This window comes from Mesoplodon bidens (assembly GCF_964165515.1).
Source record: "Mesoplodon bidens genome assembly, chromosome: 13".
NCBI lineage: Eukaryota > Metazoa > Chordata > Mammalia > Artiodactyla > Ziphiidae > Mesoplodon > Mesoplodon bidens.
Genome location: NC_138169.1, coordinates 1,568,769 through 1,587,245, shown reverse-complemented (window position 1 = coordinate 1,587,245; position 18,477 = coordinate 1,568,769). Strand labels below are relative to the sequence as shown.

The following is an 18,477-nucleotide window of genomic DNA, read 5'->3' as shown; positions in this document are numbered from 1 at the left end:
GAGACGAGGAGTCGGATTGTGGAGGAGGGACGGTGTCGGACCGGGCGCGTGCGTGCGTGTGCTTTCTGTCGGTAGGGAGGAGAGGCGGTGCGTGTTGGGGGCAGGAGTCAGCGGGAGGGAAGGCGTGCCGTGGTGAGGGCTCAGCTCAGATGGAGAGGCGACCCGAGGGCGGGTGGGGCTCTGCCGTGGGTGCTGGTGGACTCTTAGCCACCAGGAGCCGGCTGTGGGGTTGCAGGGCTGAAGCTGCCGGACAGGAGCTGAGCTCGGGGAACCCTCAGCTGGGCAGGGGCTGGGGCCTCTGAAATGGGCGATGACGGATTCATAGGGACACTGAACAGCATGCTTGTGGGTCTCTCTGTAGTGGGCTCTGCAGGTGGACAGGAAGTTCCACATCGCTCCCTGTTTTGGCCCGAGTAGGTCTGTCATATGATGAAAACCGACCTCTATTTCACACTGAAATGCAAGAGGAAGTATAAAGTATGGTCCCTGGTTTTTTGCTTACTTAATAAACGATCACTTCCAGATTTAACCTGAGAAATTAGGACTTAATTTTCACTTCTCTAATGGCTGTGCATGACAGTTTTGGAGCCTTGTAGCGTTTCATGAGTAATTGCAGGGAAGATGCCGTGGGGTCTCTCTCGCTGACATTTGATGGTGGCCGTTCCAGTGGAAGACGAGGAGGAGACGATCGCAGAGGAAGAGGCACTGGCGGGGGCTGCGGACCACCAGGCGGAGCTGTTGGAGTTAGCCAGAGAAGGTGAGCTCCGAGCGGCTTCCTACGATGCTCCATTAAACATTTATTAAAACACACACGGAAGGTATAAAAAGCGCAATAGGTCGCGTGCGGTGTAAGCGGCCACGCCGCCCAGTGTAGGAGAGAGCGCCATTCTGCCTCTGCCCTCGTCCCAGGGGTGACTGCGGCCTGGATCTTGCATTTATCATTCCTTCCACTCAGTTTCCCCCTTCCCCTGCGTGGATCCTGAACGTACCGCTTTGTTTGGGTCTTGGAGCTTGGTATGAATGGAATCACTCCGGAGGCTCACCCGCTGGCCTTTCTCAGTTCCGTTCCCGAGTTTCGTCCCCGTGGAGGTGTGTTGCTACAGAATCAGTGCCCACGGCTGAATGGTGGTCTGTGTGTGCACGTGTCACGGGTTAGCAGTTGTGCTGTTGGTGGGCAGTTTGGGGGTTTCCCTGCGTTCGTCCTCACAGGCAGCGCTGCCTGCAGCACTCTCGTGTGTCCTGTGCACACGTGCTCGAGCGTCTGTGCTCAGAGCAGGGGCCCGGCTTGCGGGGCGTGCGCACATGAGGTGGCGCCCCACCGTGGTTGGAGTGCTGGCCCGGGCCCCGCGTCCCAGGAACGCCTGGTGGTGTCTTCCTGTGCTGGGGGACCGTGACCCACGAGGTGCAGCGTCTTCTCACAGCTGTCCTCGCCCACTTGGTTTTGGGTTTTCTTTTCTGTACTGACTCTGGGTGTCCTTCCTGTGTTCTGGACACGTTTCCTTGTCAGTGACGTGTGTCCTAGTGACCTTTTTCCAGTCTGGGGTGGGTCTTCCCTCTCTTTATGGTGCCTTTTGAGGAACAGGTGTTCTTAATTTTAGTGTAGTTGAGTTTGTCCGTGTTGTTTAAAAGAAATTTTTTTAACCTCAGGATCAAAAGGATGTCTTTGTGCATTGTCTAAAATTTTTTGTTTTACGCTGGTACCAATGTTTGTAATCCACCAAGAATCACTTTTGTCTCTAGTGCAGTTTCTTTTTTTTTCCCCAAACGGCTAACTACCTCTCCCCGTGCCATCTGAAAAGGCCATCCTTCCTCAGTGATGCTCAGTGCCAGCTCATGTGTTAGTCACGTTTTCCTGATACGCATGGCTCTTTCTGGGACCTTCATTGTTTTACTGGTCAGTTTGTACCAATACCACACTCCCTTGATTACTCTAGCTTTATAATAATTCTTGAGGCCTAGCTAGGTCAGTCCTTCTGCCTTATTCTTTTTTAGGAGAGTTTTGACTAATTTGCGTCTGTTTCAGATACACCTCAGAATCAGTTTATCAAATTTCAGAGAAAAACTGGTTGGGGATTTTGATTCGAATGTGGTTGAATTAGTGGGTGTTTGGTGAGAATTGCATCTCTATGAAGAGCTTTTCCAACCTATGATCAAAGTAGCCTCTCCGTTTACTTAGATCTCCTTAAATAGCTTCCGCTAACATTTTATGGTTGCATATTTTTATTAGATTTATTTCTAGGTGCATTATATTTTTTGAAGTTGTAATCAGTGGTATTTTTTTAAGATGACGTTTTAATTTGTTGCTGGTCTGTAGAAATGCAGTTGATTTTTATTTACTGATCTTAAATCCAGCAGCTCTGCTAAATTCTCACATTACTTGTGTGTATACAACCTCTTCATCTCTGAAAAATAACAGTTTTTTCTTTATAATCCTGGTCCTTCTATTACCGTTCCTTGCAATAAAGTGTAGAAATAGAGGTGCTGATGGTGGGCACCTTTGGCTTGTTCTTTTTTTTTGGATGCACCACACAGCTTGTGGGATCTTTTGTTCCCCGACCAGGGATTGCACCTGGGCCCTCAGCAGTGAAAGCATGGAGTCCTAACTACCGGACCGCCAGGGAATTTCCCGGCCTTTGGCTTGTTCTTGATTTGAGAGGGACATTTTCACCCGGAAGGGCAGTCGCTTGTGGTGGTTGGTCGTGACTGCTTGTTCCGTTTCATCTCTTCTCTTAGCCTTTGAGCTACACCTTGTCTCGCATTCTTGCTGCAGGCCTTTCTGATCCTTGGGTGCATCCCTGACGTGTAGAGTCCGTGTTACCTTGGAGCCTCGGCTACTCTTCCCCTTCCTGTAGGGCAGGAGTTGGGAGCAGCCCGGCCGGGTGCTTCTGGCTCAGGGCTCATGGAGATGCGGCCGTCAGCAGGCCCAGCCTCCAGTCACCCAAGCTGGCCCCCTCGCTGGCCGGGTGGTTGGTTGTTGTCAGGCGAGCCCAGTCCCCCTGCACAGGGGCTTCTCCGGGCGGCTGTTCGAGCGTCCTCAGGACGGGGTGGTGCGGTGGCTGTGTCCCCACAGCAGGCGATCACCCTGGTTAGCCCTGGCCACGCGGGGGAACTGGCCAGGCTGTGACCGCGGGGAGCCGTGTCACCAGGGGCACATCTTCGTCCGTTCACTGGGGCGCCTCTTCCTGGTCGGGTCCCCTCTCGTGCCCCTCGTGAACCTTTCAGCACTTTCTTTATGTAGATGTTGTGAATTTTTTAAAACCTTAATTCTAAATATTTAAATACTTTCTATCTAAAGAAGTATAGAAATATTTTCTGTCTAAATAGAACCTTCTTTCCCATTATATCTTCAAACTAGTTTATATGTGTGAAGGCTGTTGATTCCTGTGAGTTAAATTTGTTCCAAGACACCTTACTGAATTATCTTATTATTGAGGTGGTTTTTCAGTTGTTTCTGCTGCTTTTTTTTCCTACTTTGATAGCCATTATATGATGTATATGTACATTTCCCCGCATTGTGTTATGAAAACATGCAGACAAACAGAAAAGTTGAAGAACCTTATTACAAACACCCATACACCCGCCACCTCCCTTCCACAATTGGTCTTACTTCGCTTTATCACATATCTACCTGTCAGCCCCATATGATGAATAGTTTAAATCATGAGCAAATGAAGTCACTGGATTATAAGTCTTAAACGAAGAGAGCCCTTAATACTGTTCTTTTGGGGTACTTCTCTGTGGCGTTTCTTACTTTGACCACAGATTTTATTGACATACGGTGTACATGCAGAAAGGCTTATGTATCACAGGTACACAGCTCACAGCGTTCGTTGCCTTGTTATGTATAACACCCAGTGGAACTGTGTTTGAATACAAACCTGGGTCCAAGTTTCCGATTACTCCCCTGGGCAGACCCATGGAGTGGGAAATAGTGACGTCAGAGGGCATGAAATTTAAAGCTCTTCAGCTTGTCATACTGGTTTCCAGAAAAGTTAAGCCTGTTTATACCATCACCCGCAGTGTTGAGACTGTTTGATTCATTATATTCGTCCAGCATTACGGTTTTAAGGTGGTTGCCATGCAATGGGGGATACATTGTGCACTGGTTTCTGGAGATGCTCAGTTAAAGAGATACTTTATGAGCCCTTTAGAGTATTTTGTGTGTGAGACAGCTCCATATCCCTCGCCCACTGGGCGTTAGTGTGGTGGGCTATTTGATCAATTAGGGTGAGCTCTTTATACAAAAAGTCTATAACAATATTTTATCATCTTTTTTGAACACTTTTTGTTTTATTTTTGACTTTTACTTGATGTTTTGTATTTTTATGTATCATCTCCACTGATTATTTCTATCAGTAGTATTTTTATATTTTCATTTATTAATCTATAGATTTTACTGTGCATTTATTAAGATTATTTCAGGAATATTTGTTCCTTTATGAATAAAAGTTGAGTTTCTTCATTTCAAAGATTCTCATCTTTATAAAGAAAAGGTCGTATATCTTGTATCAGTAACGGGCAATCATTATTAGTTTTTGGAAAAAAATAAATGTGCTTTTAGAAAATGCATACATTTCCCAAGGAATTAATTTAAAGCTAGGAAAAGGAATATACATTTGACCCCTGAACAACACGAGTGTGAACTGCACAGGTCCACTTACTTACACGTGGATTTTTTCCAATAGTAAACGCTACCGTGGTACACGATCCACAGTTGGTCGGGTGTGGAGGAACCTCGTACAAGGAGAGCAGACTAAGTTACACTCAGGTTTTCCACTGCAGGGTCGGCACCGCTAACCCCTGTGTTGTTCAAGGTCAACTGTATATGAAAGGGCTCTTCTCCTGATTGTGTTTTCTTCTCTGCTGACACTATTGGTGTAAAATAATCTTTCTTCCTACAATCCTTTCCAGCTGAATTGCCCTTAATTGATTTGATGAAGTTGTATGAAGGTGCCTTTCTGCCGAATTTCCAGTGGCCCCAACCTAAACCTGACAGTGAAGAGACAAGTGAAGACGAAGGTCTGTTTTAACATCTTTGAAGAATTCAGCTTTGAAAACAAAAGCCAAAATACTTAACAGAGGAAGGGTGCTTAAAACAGAGTTTAAGAATTACCTTCACTTCTTTCAGTCTGATAAAAAGTTGAAACTATATTTAATATGAAAGTTTATATTAATACTTTCATTAAATTCTGTGCTTTTTATTGGTTAACTTGGCATAATTATCAGAGTACTAGATCAAGTTGTGAACAATGTAGAAATACTCTTCTCCAGATTTATACAAATTTTACGGGCCTAGGTTTTATCATTGATCCAGGCTGTGCTGTGTTCCTTTAATTTAACACACCCACTTTAAGGACTTTACTTGACTTTTATTGGACGTTCCAAGGAGGTACACAGACTACGCCCAGAAGAGTCCACGTGTTCTTGTTTTCATCCCCCCTGTTTTGGTCCATAGACATGGCTGCCTGTGGGGGGCAGCAAGGGGGCGCCCAGAAGATTCTGCGGGGAGGCCAGGGCTTGCTGGACCCCACGCTGCAGCAGGACTCGAGGAGGGGCTGGTGGCCCCCTTGCTTGCCCAAACTATGATGCTTCTGATTCTTCCTTTCTTGGTGGTGGAGGGCAGTCACTAAACCCTTCGATGGCCGTACATCTCCGGCTGATAGTAGCTCCTGATGCTGCACAGACATTTTCTGACTTCACCCAGGGGCCTTCCAGAGCGGTCCTACAAACTCCATCAGAGTTCGTACCTGTTTATCTGGATGCATTGTTCACTATCTGAAGTGGGTTAAAAACGAAACTTTGGCGCTCAACTCTGTCTTTGAAGTGCTTGGGGTCTAGCGACTCCTTTTCTTTCTTCTCTTCTCTCTCCTGTGTTTGTCATGTTAAGAGGCCTCATAACACTATCACAGGCTCTCAAACCTCGCAAATCCCGTTTTTCCATTGATCGCAGACATGGAAGACTGCCGGAAGGATGTGGTCCTCATCGACTCGCTGTTCATCATGGACCAGTTTAAAGCCACAGAGAGAGTGGTTGTCGGGAAGCCTCACACAAAGGACATCGCGGAAGTGACCGCTGTGGCCGAAGCCATCCTGCCCAAGGGCAGTGCTCGGATCAGCACCGCGGTGAGCCGCTGTGCCCTGTGCGAGGGATGGTGTCTCTGTTCAGGGGAAAAGTTTCCTTCCTCCTTCCTCATGAGCCCTTTATCCCGGTGGCGGAAGCTGTCAGGAAGAACAGTTAAGGGTCTTCCTTCTTCTGTTGTCCGCACGTCATCTTCGTGGCTTCCCGGTGGGCTCAGCATGCGACTGATCAGACGGCAGTTGTGGCGGTGGTTCTGAGATGTGCCTGTCGGGCCCGTCTGCCCCTGCAGGTGAAGCTGAGCGCTCCGGCCCTCCTGTACGGCGCCCTCAGAGATTACCAGAAGATCGGCCTGGACTGGCTGGCCAAGCTCTACCGGAAGAACCTCAATGGCGTATTGGCAGATGAAGCTGGGCTTGGTAAAACAGTGCAGATCATTGCTTTTTTTGCCCACCTAGCCTGTAACGAAGGTAAGAGCTTGTTGTTTTTTGAACAGTTCGTATTTGCTGAAACTGAACCGTAGGCAGTGCATCTGGCGTGCGGGTGGGGAGAGGCCTTTATTCTCTGCTCCTTTGCTCCGTGCTCTGGTCCAGACTCGGAGAACTGGGCTCAGAGGCACTCATCACTGGAACAAACAATGCACTCGTTCACAACAGACACTAGATCGAGTAACTCACCATGTTTCAAAGTCTAAGGTAACATAAGACCCAGCAGACCGTGTGACTGGGGCTTCGTGACTTCCAGGCGGCAGGGCCTCTGCGCTGCTTCACATCAGCATGAGTCCTCAGCCGGGCTCTCCCCTCGGGCTGCCCGTGGGCCGGCGGGTTCGCGTCCCCCGTGGTGTGATTGGTTGCCACCATGCCAAGGCCCATCGGCGTCTTCCCTGTGCTGTGGCTCAGGCCCTCCTGTCTCTCTGCTGGATCCCACCACCCCTGGAGCCCTGTGAGGGCTCGGCGTCTGTGCAGCAGCAGAGGGACGGAGTGCCCGCACTCCTCAGCAGGCCGTGCCCTCCGCCCCGGATGTCTGCCTCCTCACCCCTTGGCTCTTTCAGCTCACAAGGATGTTCAGCCTTCGGCCCCCGTTTACTGCCCTCCGCTTGGCTGTGGGCCTGGTGCCCGCCTGCTCTCCGCCTGTGCCGTGGGGCTGTGGATGAGCCTGTGTGCGTGTCTCTAACACGGGACAGGGGCTTGTAGGCTTCCTCTCGCAAGGGAAGTGTCCCGTAGCCCCGGGGGCTGGGCACGGAACCTCACGTTCCAGCACTTAGCCAGCTCCTGAGGAAGAACAGGCCATCACCTTCATCTCCGTGTCACAGCTTTAGTAGCAGGGAGGGGCCCCTCGAGTTAAGGGGGAGTTGGCGCCCTGAGTAGGCTGGATGGAGATTCCTTCAGCCCTGGGGTCGTTTCTTCCTCCCCGGCCCCTCTAAATTCTTTCACAGTTACCTTAGCATCTTTAGTAAATAACTCTTCTTTGCCCTTGGTTTTGAAAGCTTACTTGATCTTACTTTTAGTACAAATGGATCAACTTTGGGGCCTTACTTCCTTGTGCTAATATGTTTGTTTTTGACCCAGTACCACAAAGTGTCCAATATAGTACTTTAAAATGAGTTTTTATATATATAGTTATCTCAAGATAGAAGAGCTACCTTGTCTTACTATTTTATTGTTTAGTTGAAAAAAGTGTTCATTATTGTATTTTATAATAGAAAGAAATTGGAAGCAGTGTACACTTTCAAAAGTAGGGGATTTTATTTCATCTGTTGAAAAACAAATGGATCAGTTATTCATTCCATAGGTGCTTACCTAGCACCTCACTGGTTCCAGGCACTGTTGTAGGCACCGGGGGTGCAGCTCTGAGCAGAACAAAGCCCCCCCCCCTACCCGGGAGGCTCACAGCAGGCACAACGAATAAGGAGTCAGCACGTGGGGAGCAGCACGTTGCCGTTGCGTATGGCGTGCGCGGCACAGCCTGTGAGCGGAGGCCTGAGAAAGCCGTGACCACCAGGATCGGGGGGCTTGGGAAGGTGGGGTGGTGGGTGCAGAGGCTGAAGGGGTTGCCGGTGTGTCCACAGGACAGTGCTGAGGCTGGTGCGGGGGCCAGCGGGTGCAGAGCCAGGCAGGCCGCCGGCCGGCCAGCTGAGGGCCTTGCAGGCTGCGCAGGGTCTGGCTCTTCCTGGTTAGAGGTCTGTGTTAGTGTGGGTGTCGGAGGGGACACTAGACCTCCTTGGTGCTGGGAACAGACTCAGAGGGCCAGATGTTGGGAAGCTTGCCGCCCTGGGGGCGAGGCGGGTGCCCGGCAGGTCCTGGGGGGCCCAAAAGGAGAGTGGGCAGGCGCGTGCTGCCTGCTCTGCTTCCGCACAGGACGGGCCGAGTGGGGCCCACCTGGGACCTGGCTCCCCTGTCTGCCCCACCCCCTGGGGCCCAGTGTCCTTGGGCTCCTCCTCACTGTGGAACCATAACACTGGAGTTCCCCAGTTCCTCCAGGGCAGAGGGCTGGCTCCGGGAGACTCTGAGCGAGGGGGTCCTGGTCAAATCCCTCGCCAGCTCACCAGTCTTCTTTTCAAAGTAAAACAGCCAACACTCTGTAGCTGTCCACCTGCTTCCATCCCCAGTGGTGACCCCTCGGGGCAGTCTGGTGTGTGTCCTGCCTTGCTTCGCCCAAGTGTCAACAGACATGCTCACAAACATAGACACTTGTTCCTCCTCTCCAGAAATGGAACAGTGTGCTAAATGCTAGTGAAACAAACAAACTTGTTTGTGAAAGGCACCTGGGGTTGATTTGCATTTCCCTACTCACGAGGTCATGCCCTTCAAAGAGTTTATCCTCTGCTTGTATTTTTCCCTTTGTGAAATTTCTTTTTTCTTTTTCTTTTTTTTTTTTTTTTGGCTGCGCCGCGCAGCTTGTGAGATCTTGGTTCCCTGAGCAGGGATCGAACCCAGGCCCTCCGCAGTGGAGGCACGGAGTCCTGACCACTGGACCGCCAGGGAAGTCCCAACCTTTGTAGAATTTCTGTTCACTTCCTTGTTCATCTTCCTCTTAGGTGTTTTTGTTTTTAATTGAAGTATAGTTGATTCATATTATTGTGTTAGTTCCGGGTGTACGGCAAAGTGATTCAGTGTTACATATATATATTTTCAGGTTATTTTCCATTATAGGTTATTACAAGATATTGAATATAGTTCCCTGTGCTATAGTAAATCCTAACTGCTTGTCGATTTTTTTTTTCTTAAATTTATTTTTGGCTGCGTTGGGTCTTCGTTGCTGCACGTGGGCTTTTCTCTAGTTGCGGTGAGCAGGGGCCACTCCTCGCTGCAGTGCGCAGGCTTCTCATTGCGGTGCCCTCTCTCGTTGCAGAGCACGGGCTCCAGGCGTGCAGGCTTCAGTAGTTGTGGCTCGCGGGCTCTAGAGCACAGACCCGACAGCCGTGGCGCATGGGCTTAGTTTCTCTGTGGCATGTGGGATCCTCCCACACCAGGGCTCGAACCTGTGTCCCCTGCATTGGCAGGCAGACAGACCCTCAACCACTGTGCCACCAGGGAAGCCCTGCTTATCGATTTTATGTATAGTAGTTTGTATCTGTTAATCCCATACTCCTAATTTCCCTTTGGTAACCATACGTTGTTTTCTTTTTTTCTGTGTCTGTGAATCTTTTTTGTTTTGTAAATGGGTTCAGTTGTATTATTTTTTAGATTCCACATATAAGTGTTAACATAATATCTGTCTTTCTCTGACTTACTTCACTCAGTATAATCTCTGGGTCCACCCATGTTGCTGCAAATGGCATTATTTCATTCTTTTTTATGGCTGAGTAGTATTCGTGTGTGTGTGTGTGTGTGTGTGTGTGTGTGTGTGTGTGTGTGTGCACACCACAGCTTCTTTATCCATTCCTCTGTTGATGGACATTCAGGTTGTTTCCATGTCTTGGCTATTGTGAACAGTGCTGCTGTGACCATTGGGTGCGTGTATCTTTTCTAATTAGAGCTTTCTCTGGATATATGCCCATGGGCGGGATTGCTGGATCATATGGCAACTCTAATTTTAGTTTTTGAGGAATCTCCATACTGTTCTCCACAGTGGCTGCACCAACTTACATTCACACCAACAGTGTAGGAGGGTCCCTTCTCTGCAGCGTTGACCGCTTGTAGACTTTTTGACGGTGGCCATTCTGGCTGGTGTGAGGTGATATCTCACTGTAGTTCTGATCTGCATTTCTCTGATAATTAGCCATGTTGAGCATCTTTTCACGTGCCTCTTAGCCATCTGTGTCTTTTTTGGAGCAATGTCTGTTTAGGTCTTCTGCCATTTTTTTGATTGAGGTGTTTGTTTTTTCAATATTGAGTTTTATGAGCTGTTTGTATATTTTGGATGTTAAACCCTTGTCAACTGTATTGTTTGCAAATATTTTCTCCCATTTTGGGTGGTTCTTTTTAAGGATCAGTAGTAATAACACTTTGCTTATGAGCCGTAATGGCCATAGATGAGTGTGTTACAGATATTTTTTCCAAGCCTGCCATTTCTGACTTTTAACTTGGTTTATGTTTATTTGTAGCACAGAAGTTGAAATGTATGTGTGTACTGCCCAGAAATTTAAGAAACGCTTACTTTTCCGAAGAATGCAGTTGAAACCGTGTGCTTTGGGCTGGGTTGGGATGGGTTTGGGTGTGTTCTGACTGGCGGCCGGGGACTGTGATGAGCGTGAGTGGTGGACCGGCGCCTGTAGCGTGGGGCTGCCAGTGGGCCGTGCTGGCTGTGGGGCTCGAGGCCGAGGGTTTTTCCTTTCTGAGCATTGTTCGCTGTAGATGAGAGTCCTTGCCCTGCTTACGTTATGGGGTCACTTTGAATCCGTTCTCGTTTTACTGGCTACTCACTCATTCAGCTCCTCTCTGTTGAGTGCGTCCTGCCGGGGCCCTGGGAGCGGGGGAGAGACCCGTCCTGATGGTGGTGGCTGCGCTGTAGGGCGGGCGGGGCATCCCAGTGACGTCTGCTCTAGCCGCTCCCGGGCCTCACGCACACCTGCTGACCGGGCACAGCGCCGGGCACCTGCCCTGGACAGATGGTTTTTGTTACAGAGGGCACTTGTATGTCTCCTGTGTAGGCAACTGGGGCCCGCATCTTGTCGTTGTGAGGGGCTGTAACATACTCAAGTGGGAGCTCGAGCTGAAGCGCTGGTGTCCGGGGCTCAAAACGCTCTTGTATGTTGGCAGCCGTAGAGAACTCAAGGCAAAGAGACAGGTATGTCAGTTTAAACCTGAACTAGAACTAAACAGAAAACATCTTAATTTCTATAGAAGACACATTTCAGAGTGTCAGCGCATGCTTGTTAGTGTAATTACTGTCCATCACTCGTCTGTGAGATACGAGACCTTCTAGTTGTCTGGGCTTAGGGCCCCCTTGAAGCATAGACTATGCTCAGGAAACTGGCCGTTCCATGCAGGGCTTGTGCTCACCTCCCAGGAAGTGAGGGAGCTTCCCCCAGAACTCAGACGGTCTCTGGTGGTGCTGTCAGCCGTTTAAACTGTGGACCTGTTGGTCGTCACAGGCAGAAATAAGAAACTGTGGTGCGTCCTGAGTTCTGAATTACAAATCCTTAAAGTAATTCCCGTGGATGTGTTTATTAGGAATATTTGTGACAGACAGGTGAGCTTCTGAAACAAATTTGGAGTCGTATTTTTCTGTTTTCTGCCCAGTAGTTTCTAGTACTAGATTCTAAGTAAAAGTATGTTACAAATCACAGTTTTTCATCGGAGAGAAAATTTTGGCTTATGATTAGACTCTACTGTGTTGAGTAATATTTACTTAAAAAATGAGTACTTTGAGGGGTCTTTTCTTTTTCCTCTTTTTTTTTTTAACTCTGGTTATTAATTTGCTTTTTAATAACTTGGAATGTAGTCAGCTGCAACATGGATATTCACATTTCCTATCATCTTCTGAATACGTGTTCCATCACTAACATGATATACTATGAAAGCGAGCCCCACTTCTGGATACTGTGTGCTGATCTGTTTTCCAAAAGCGATTGTTAATGCCTCCAAAGCAGTTTCTTAATTTGTCCACACAAGTGCTTAGCCTCCTAAAGAAAAAGGTCATAAAAACATAAACAGCTGTTTTCTGAGTGGTGAGGAGCAGGTTACCGAGGAAAAGGAGAGGTGACGGCGGTGGGGCAGGTTAGGTGGGTGGTGAGCGCGCACGGAAGTCCTCTCCAGGCCGCTGGTTCCTGCGCAGACAGTGAGGCCCGGCTTCTGTGCTACAGGGGTGGACAGAGCCCAACCGCTTCAACGTCTGCATCACGTCCTACAAGCAGTTCTTCAAGGGCTACGCGTCCTTCACGCGGGTGCGCTGGAAGTGCCTGGTCATCGACGAGATGCAGCGTGTGAAGGGCATGACCGAGAGGCACTGGGAGGCCGTGTTCACCCTGCAGAGGTCTGCCCCCCTCCCCCCACCGCGCGCCGTGTGCTGGGTGTTGTTGGTGTAAAGGTTCTTTGGGGGGACCGTAGGGAACTGCATACGCCCAGGTGGCCCTGCAGCTTCAGGGGCTGCCCTCGCCGACGGCGCTCGTTTGATTCAGTCCGTTCCTCAGGACGTGTGTGTGTGTGTGTGTCTGTGTGTCTGTGTGTGTCTGTGTGTGTGTCTGTGTGAGCATGTGTCTGTGTGTGTGTGTGTGTGTGTGTGTGTGTGTGTGTGTGAGCTCCATAGGATCGCTGTCCCTTTCCTTGAATATCTCCAGAAAAAGGCTCTGCGCCCAGCTTGACGTTTCAGGTGTCGTCTCCCATTGTGTGTTCAGCCAGCAGCGACTGCTGCTCATCGACGCCCCCCTGCACAACACCTTCCTGGAGCTGTGGACCATGGTGCACTTCCTCATCCCGGGCATCTCCAGGCCCTACCTGCACTTCCCCCTGAAAGCCCCCAGCGAGGAGAATCAGGACTACTACCACAAAGTGGTCATCCGGCTGCACCGGGTACGTGGCGCCGCCGCTGCGGGTCCTGCTTGACAAGCACCCCCGGCTTAGCATGGATGTGTCACGACTTCATTTTAGAAAAGGAGAGCTTTCTTTTTTCAGGTGACACAGCCCTTTATCTTGCGGAGAACTAAGAGAGATGTGGAGAAGCAGCTAACGAAGAAATATGAACACGTCCTGAAGTGCCGCCTCTCCAATCGACAGAAGGCCTTGTACGAGGATGTCATCCTGCAGCCGGGGTGAGTTCAGGGCTGCGCACTCCTGGCCACCTTCCTGGGGAAGAGCGGGCCCCTCTGGCCTTCCAGAAGGCTCTTCCTTGGCGGGGGGGGTGGCGGCTTCTGCAGCTGGAGGCCATGCTCGCGCCCGGCCCTGGTGGCTCCGCTCCTCTCAGGCTGGCAGGCTGCCCCTCCCTGGTCCCGTCAGAGGCTGTGCCCAGAGCCGGCCCAGGAGGAGCACAGCGTCGCACGCCGCTCGGTGCTGCACTGCACTGGAGGTTCACGCAGGAGACCGTGCTGATTGGGTGGCTCGTCCGTTCACAGCCACATGTAGGACGTGGGACTGAGGCCCCCATGCCGTGTGGTCAGGCACAGGTGGCGCTCCAGGGCCACACCGGGTGGCCGCGGGCACCTCCGTATGGACCCTAGAAGGGTGGGGCCCCGTCCTGTCCATGATCCTTCCCGTGACCTGTTCGGCTCTTTTTGTCATGTACTCTGTGTTCTTGAGTTTACATTAAAAAAAAAACGAAAATAAGCCCATGGGATTCAAGTTTCGAAGATTTTACAGGTACTTGCACTCAGTACTACAGCGCTCTGTGCAGAGCTCACCAGTTTCCCCACAAACTCACCCTTGGCAGCCCAAGCGGGGGCTCAGCATTCCACAGCAAGCTCCCACGTTTCTGTGCCAGGTGACGGGCGGGCTGCTCACCTGGCTCACCTGCCCGCTCCTCGTGGGCGGGACGTGGAGGGCAAGGGTGTGGGCCTGGGCACAGGTGCGGGCTGGGGCCCTGAGGCTCTGGAGGCAGGTGGTGGGGCGGTGGCCCTGCCCTGGGAGCTGGGTCGCCTGGCACAGCCGTACGTAGCACGCGGGCAGATGCTCTGGGGCTGGTTGCGAGCATTGTGTGCTTAAGTGCGTAACGTGGTCCAAATAGTGTCCGCAGCAGCAGGTGTGCAGGAGAGGGTTTTGCTGTTACTGCCTGCTCGTGTCATAGGCTTCTTTTTAGACAGCTTTAGGACAGAGTGTAAGTAGCCAGTCCTTGGCAACCAGCGTTGTGCTGTGGCAGGCCGTTGACCATCTCAGTCAGGCATAGGAGCTGTGGAGACCCCACCCCTGACAACACATGCAGTGACAGATCCTGCTTCCTGGACACTGCAGGAGCAGACAGCCCGCGGCACGGCTGGCGCCTGCTGGCGGTCAGCTGTCTCAGCCTGTGCTGATCCGGAGAGAATCGCAATGTGCGCAGAGGGCGGGTCCTGGGCCAGCAGGCGCGGGCTCGTGCGGCCAGGGCGTCCCTTCACCCAGACAGACGGAGCCCCGGCGTCCTCGGGATGCCTGCCCTATCGCTCTTTGGTGGCGTGCCGTGGGACGTCGCTTGGGTTGTGCTTGGCAGTGACGACCGCAGTCCCGCTCGTCGAGTGTGGGATGCTCTCCGTGTGCCCGTAGGAGAGGCCCCTGCATCCGGGAGCCACTGGGCCAGCAGAGCCTAGGTTGTCCTGTGCCGCAAGGTCCCGATGGAGCGGCGGGGAGATTCCCTGTCTTAGGTCCCTGCACCTCTTTCTCTCGAGCCTGTTGGTCAAGTCACGGGGGGCTGTGAGCAGGCCTGCGCTGACCCCACGGCGGCTCCCGGGTGTGCCCCGCACACCTCGGTGCGTGTTGACGCGATGGTCTCGGGGTCCTCGGGTGGGCTCTGAGCATCGCTCCCGGTCAGCGCTTTCCTGCCCTCTGCGTGGCGACTGTGTACACGTTTCTACCGCCTTCCCGGAGAGCCCTGCAGACCCACCCGTGTGGACCCGCCTGTGGTGGCGCCACCTCCTCCTGGTTTCTGTTACAGTCCTTCCGGCGGGCTCTGAGCCCAGCCCCTCAGGAGCCTCCATTTGCAGTTTTCTTGGTCTCTCATGTTTTCTCTCCTGTCTCATGCAGACACATATCACTGGCCTCTGAACGGCCGCCCTCCCCTCTCCCCTTCTGCTCTCTGGCACTGCCTGTGCTCCGTCCGCGTCCCCGACTCCACCCTGCTCCGCCCCTGCGCCCACGCGCTCCGTGCTGGCGGGGGCTGCCTGGGCTGCCCGGCTGACCGCATCCTCCTGTGGCGGCTTGAGCTGCCCCCCGGCACCGCACATCCCATGTGTGCGGGACTGGCCTCCCCAGACGTGGCTCTCCACTAGGCTTCCCTGTCTCAGGACGCTGTTGCTCCACCGGCCGGGCCGTCCTCCCGTCCTCCTGTCCCCTCGTCCCCTCTCCTCCCCCCCTGCTCCCGAGTCCCTGCCCGCCCCGCTCCACGGCTCCTTCCTGCCTCACCCGCTGGGCACGCTGTGCTCTGTGGCCGCCCTTGGGGGCCCCCAGCCTGGAGGTCTCAGCTGGCCTCCATGCAGCCCCCGCGCCGTGGCCCCCGTGGCGCGGGCGCGGTGTCAGGCCTGCGGGTCACCTCCTTCGCCGGACCACCCCGTCCAGTCGCTCTTACCCCTACCCCTTGAGGGCCTTCTCCCCCAGGCCGGGTGTTCTCACCCCGCCACTGCCTGCCGGTGCTCGTCGTGGCTACCGTGGAGAATGGCGTCGTCCCTGCCGGCAGGAGGCGAGGAGGGCTGCTCGCGTCTGCCGCGCGCCCTGGCTCTCCGGCCGCCCGTCCTGTGTCACGGGGGCGGTGAGCGAGTCTGAGAACCCTCACCGCACGGAGGTGGGTCCGGATGTCGCTGCCGTGCAAGCCAGGTCTGGGGAGAGCGCACCGACTGCGTGTCTGTGGAGCCCGGCCGGCACGAGCTCGCAGCCAAGGCAGTGCTTATGTCTCTCCCCACACGCAGGACGCAGGAAGCTCTGAAGAGCGGGCGCTTTGTGGACGTGCTGAGCATCCTCCTGCGGCTGCAGCGGATCTGCAACCACCCCGGGCTGGTGGCGCCCCGGCTCCCGGAGTCCTCCTACACAGCGGGGCCGCTGCAGTGCCGCTCGGCCTCACTCATCCTGAAGGCGCTTGACCGAGACTTCTGGAAGGTACGCAGAGGGTGCGGGCAGCTCTGCCTGAGGTCTGTTCCGGGTGCTTCTGGAACGTCAGTCTCCACTAACTCGCATCCTGCGTTTCGCCATCGCCTGATGCTGGGCAGCATTGAGTGGCGGTGTGATGGGCCTTCCCCTCGACCTAGAACCCGCTTTGGAACGGGCCCCGAGGGGTGAGCGTGAGGAGCAGGGAGGGTTCTCCTCGCTGGCCGTTGGCCCCTGAGAAACGGCAGAGCGTGTGGAGGAGCGCAGGGCTCGGGACGGCGGGACCGCGGGGCTGTCCTCACAGGCGCGCGCGGTCTGAGGCCTGCAGGGGCCTTTCCGTTAAAATGTTAGCAACTGTCCCTAGGTGGGGAAACTCGGTTATTTTTTGACCAAAAAAGTAGAGTTGTATACCTTTCTGTGTTTGGATTTTGGGGTAATTTTGGAAAGTTTTTCCAAAACCAAAAATTTTAAAACAAAAGAGATCGGGTTAGGTTGGGTGATTCTGAGCACAGGTGTGCTGAGCTCGTGGCTCTCGGCAGGCCAATGCCGAGCCCTCAGAGGCTGTCGTTCCTGCTCGGGCTTCCACGCGGGAGGCCGAGAGCTTGCCCAGACCAGCTGGCCGCAGGCAGGCTGTTGCCTGAGTTCCCCTTGGCTGTCTCCACCCCAGAGGACCAGGGACCGAGGTCTCACAAATGCGGAGAAACAGGGACCAGCTCTGTGGCTTCGATAGGCTTGTGCAGGTTCGGGGTGTGGACAGGACAGGGACCCTGGGGCCAGATTGCAGGGGCTCACGTCCCGGCTCTGCCCCATGAGGAGTGCAGCCTCGGGTGGTCAGTCTGCCTCTGTTTCCTCACCACACCGGGAAGGCGTGAGGAATCGGTCAGTTAGTGTACGTCATGGTCTGAGGAAGGGCCTGGTTGGTAAGCAGTATGCGGTGAGTTACGTGATGAATGGGATTCCTGCCGCTATGCCTACTACTCTCCTATGGGAGTGTAGTTGATTTATAGTATTACTTTCAGGTGTACAACAAAGTGAATCAGTTATACGTATACATACATCCACTCTTACGATTACTACTCATGACTTAGGGATGAGTTTTTCGTTGAGTTAAAGAAAAATTGAGCCATGGGGGATAAAGATGCGTCAGAAGCAGGCTACCTCAAGGTACCGGTGGGGCGGGGAGATGTTTATGGATAGTAGTTTTTATGTTGTGTGTTCGTTTTAAAAACACTTTTATTGAGGTAGCTCATTATCGTAAAACTCACTGTTCTGAAGCGTACAGTTTGTGGTTTGAGTATATTCACAGAGTTGTGCAACCATCACCACTAATGCTAGAACGTTTCATGACCCCAGAGAGAAAATCCACACGCACTGTCATTCCCATTCCCCCTCCCCTTCCCAGCCCTGGCAGCCACTTACCTGCATCTGTCTCTGTGGATTCACCAGGTCCAGATAATTTATATCAGTGGCTCACTTCACTTGAGCATAATATTTTCAGAGTTCATCCACGTTGCAGCCTGGGTCAGAATCTCCTCCCTCCATTGTCTGGATGGACCGCAGTATGTTCATCCACCCACGAGCTGATGGGCACTTGGGTGGTCTCCACTTTTTGGCCACTGTGAGTGCACATTCATGTGCAGGTTTTGCCTGGGCGTGGGGCTCCCTTCTCATGGGGCTCCTCTTGGGCACGTGTCTGACGGGCGGGGGGTTGCAGGGTCACATGCTGAGTCCATGTTGAACCTTTTCATCACCTGCCTTGCATGGTGGCTGCCAGGTTTCCCATCCCCACCAGGGTGTGAGGGGGTGGGGGCATTCACATCTCCACATCCTTGCCCACACCTGCTGTCCCTCCTCTTTGATTCCCGCCATCCTGGTGGGAGTGAGAACATCCGAGAGAAGCACAGGTGGAGTGAACGTCCTCAGGGCTCCGGACATGGCGACGTGCCACACGCCCGCTGCACCTGCACCAGCGCGCTAGGGTCTCTCCCTCGGCCTTCCCAACGAGGCCGAGCATCTCCCTCTGTGGAGACGAGCGTTTTCCAGGCTCGTCCCTCTCTGCTGAGTCTAGTCTGTCTCTGAAGTGCCACCTCTCCTTTCCCACTGCCACTCGGGGTGACCACGTGCCATCACTCCCACCTTTAAGTTGGGGAACTGAGCACACCGTGGTCCGGCGGGTGCCGCTCAGCAAGACAAGCTGCTCGGGGCCTGGCCTTCCCGGTTTGGAATCGACTTGGATTCCTAGTCAGCTGTTTTTTTCCT

The 18,477-nt window shown here is 52.9% G+C and overlaps 1 protein-coding gene across 10 annotated transcripts in view; it reads left to right on the top strand.

The window, feature by feature from the left end:
* EP400 (E1A binding protein p400) overlaps positions 1-18,477 on the top strand; it is a 114,156-nt gene that overhangs the window by 44,771 nt on the left and 50,908 nt on the right. For all 10 annotated transcript variants that reach the window (XM_081252268.1, XM_081252274.1, XM_081252276.1 and 7 more), the window contains 9 exons: positions 668-757; positions 4,912-5,019; positions 5,951-6,123; positions 6,369-6,546; positions 11,169-11,305; positions 12,324-12,493; positions 12,855-13,029; positions 13,132-13,268; positions 16,044-16,230. In XM_081252268.1, the coding sequence (XP_081108394.1) occupies positions 668-757; positions 4,912-5,019; positions 5,951-6,123; positions 6,369-6,546; positions 11,169-11,305; positions 12,324-12,493; positions 12,855-13,029; positions 13,132-13,268; positions 16,044-16,230 (1,355 nt within the window). The remainder of the gene's footprint in view (positions 1-667; positions 758-4,911; positions 5,020-5,950; positions 6,124-6,368; positions 6,547-11,168; positions 11,306-12,323; positions 12,494-12,854; positions 13,030-13,131; positions 13,269-16,043; positions 16,231-18,477) is intronic.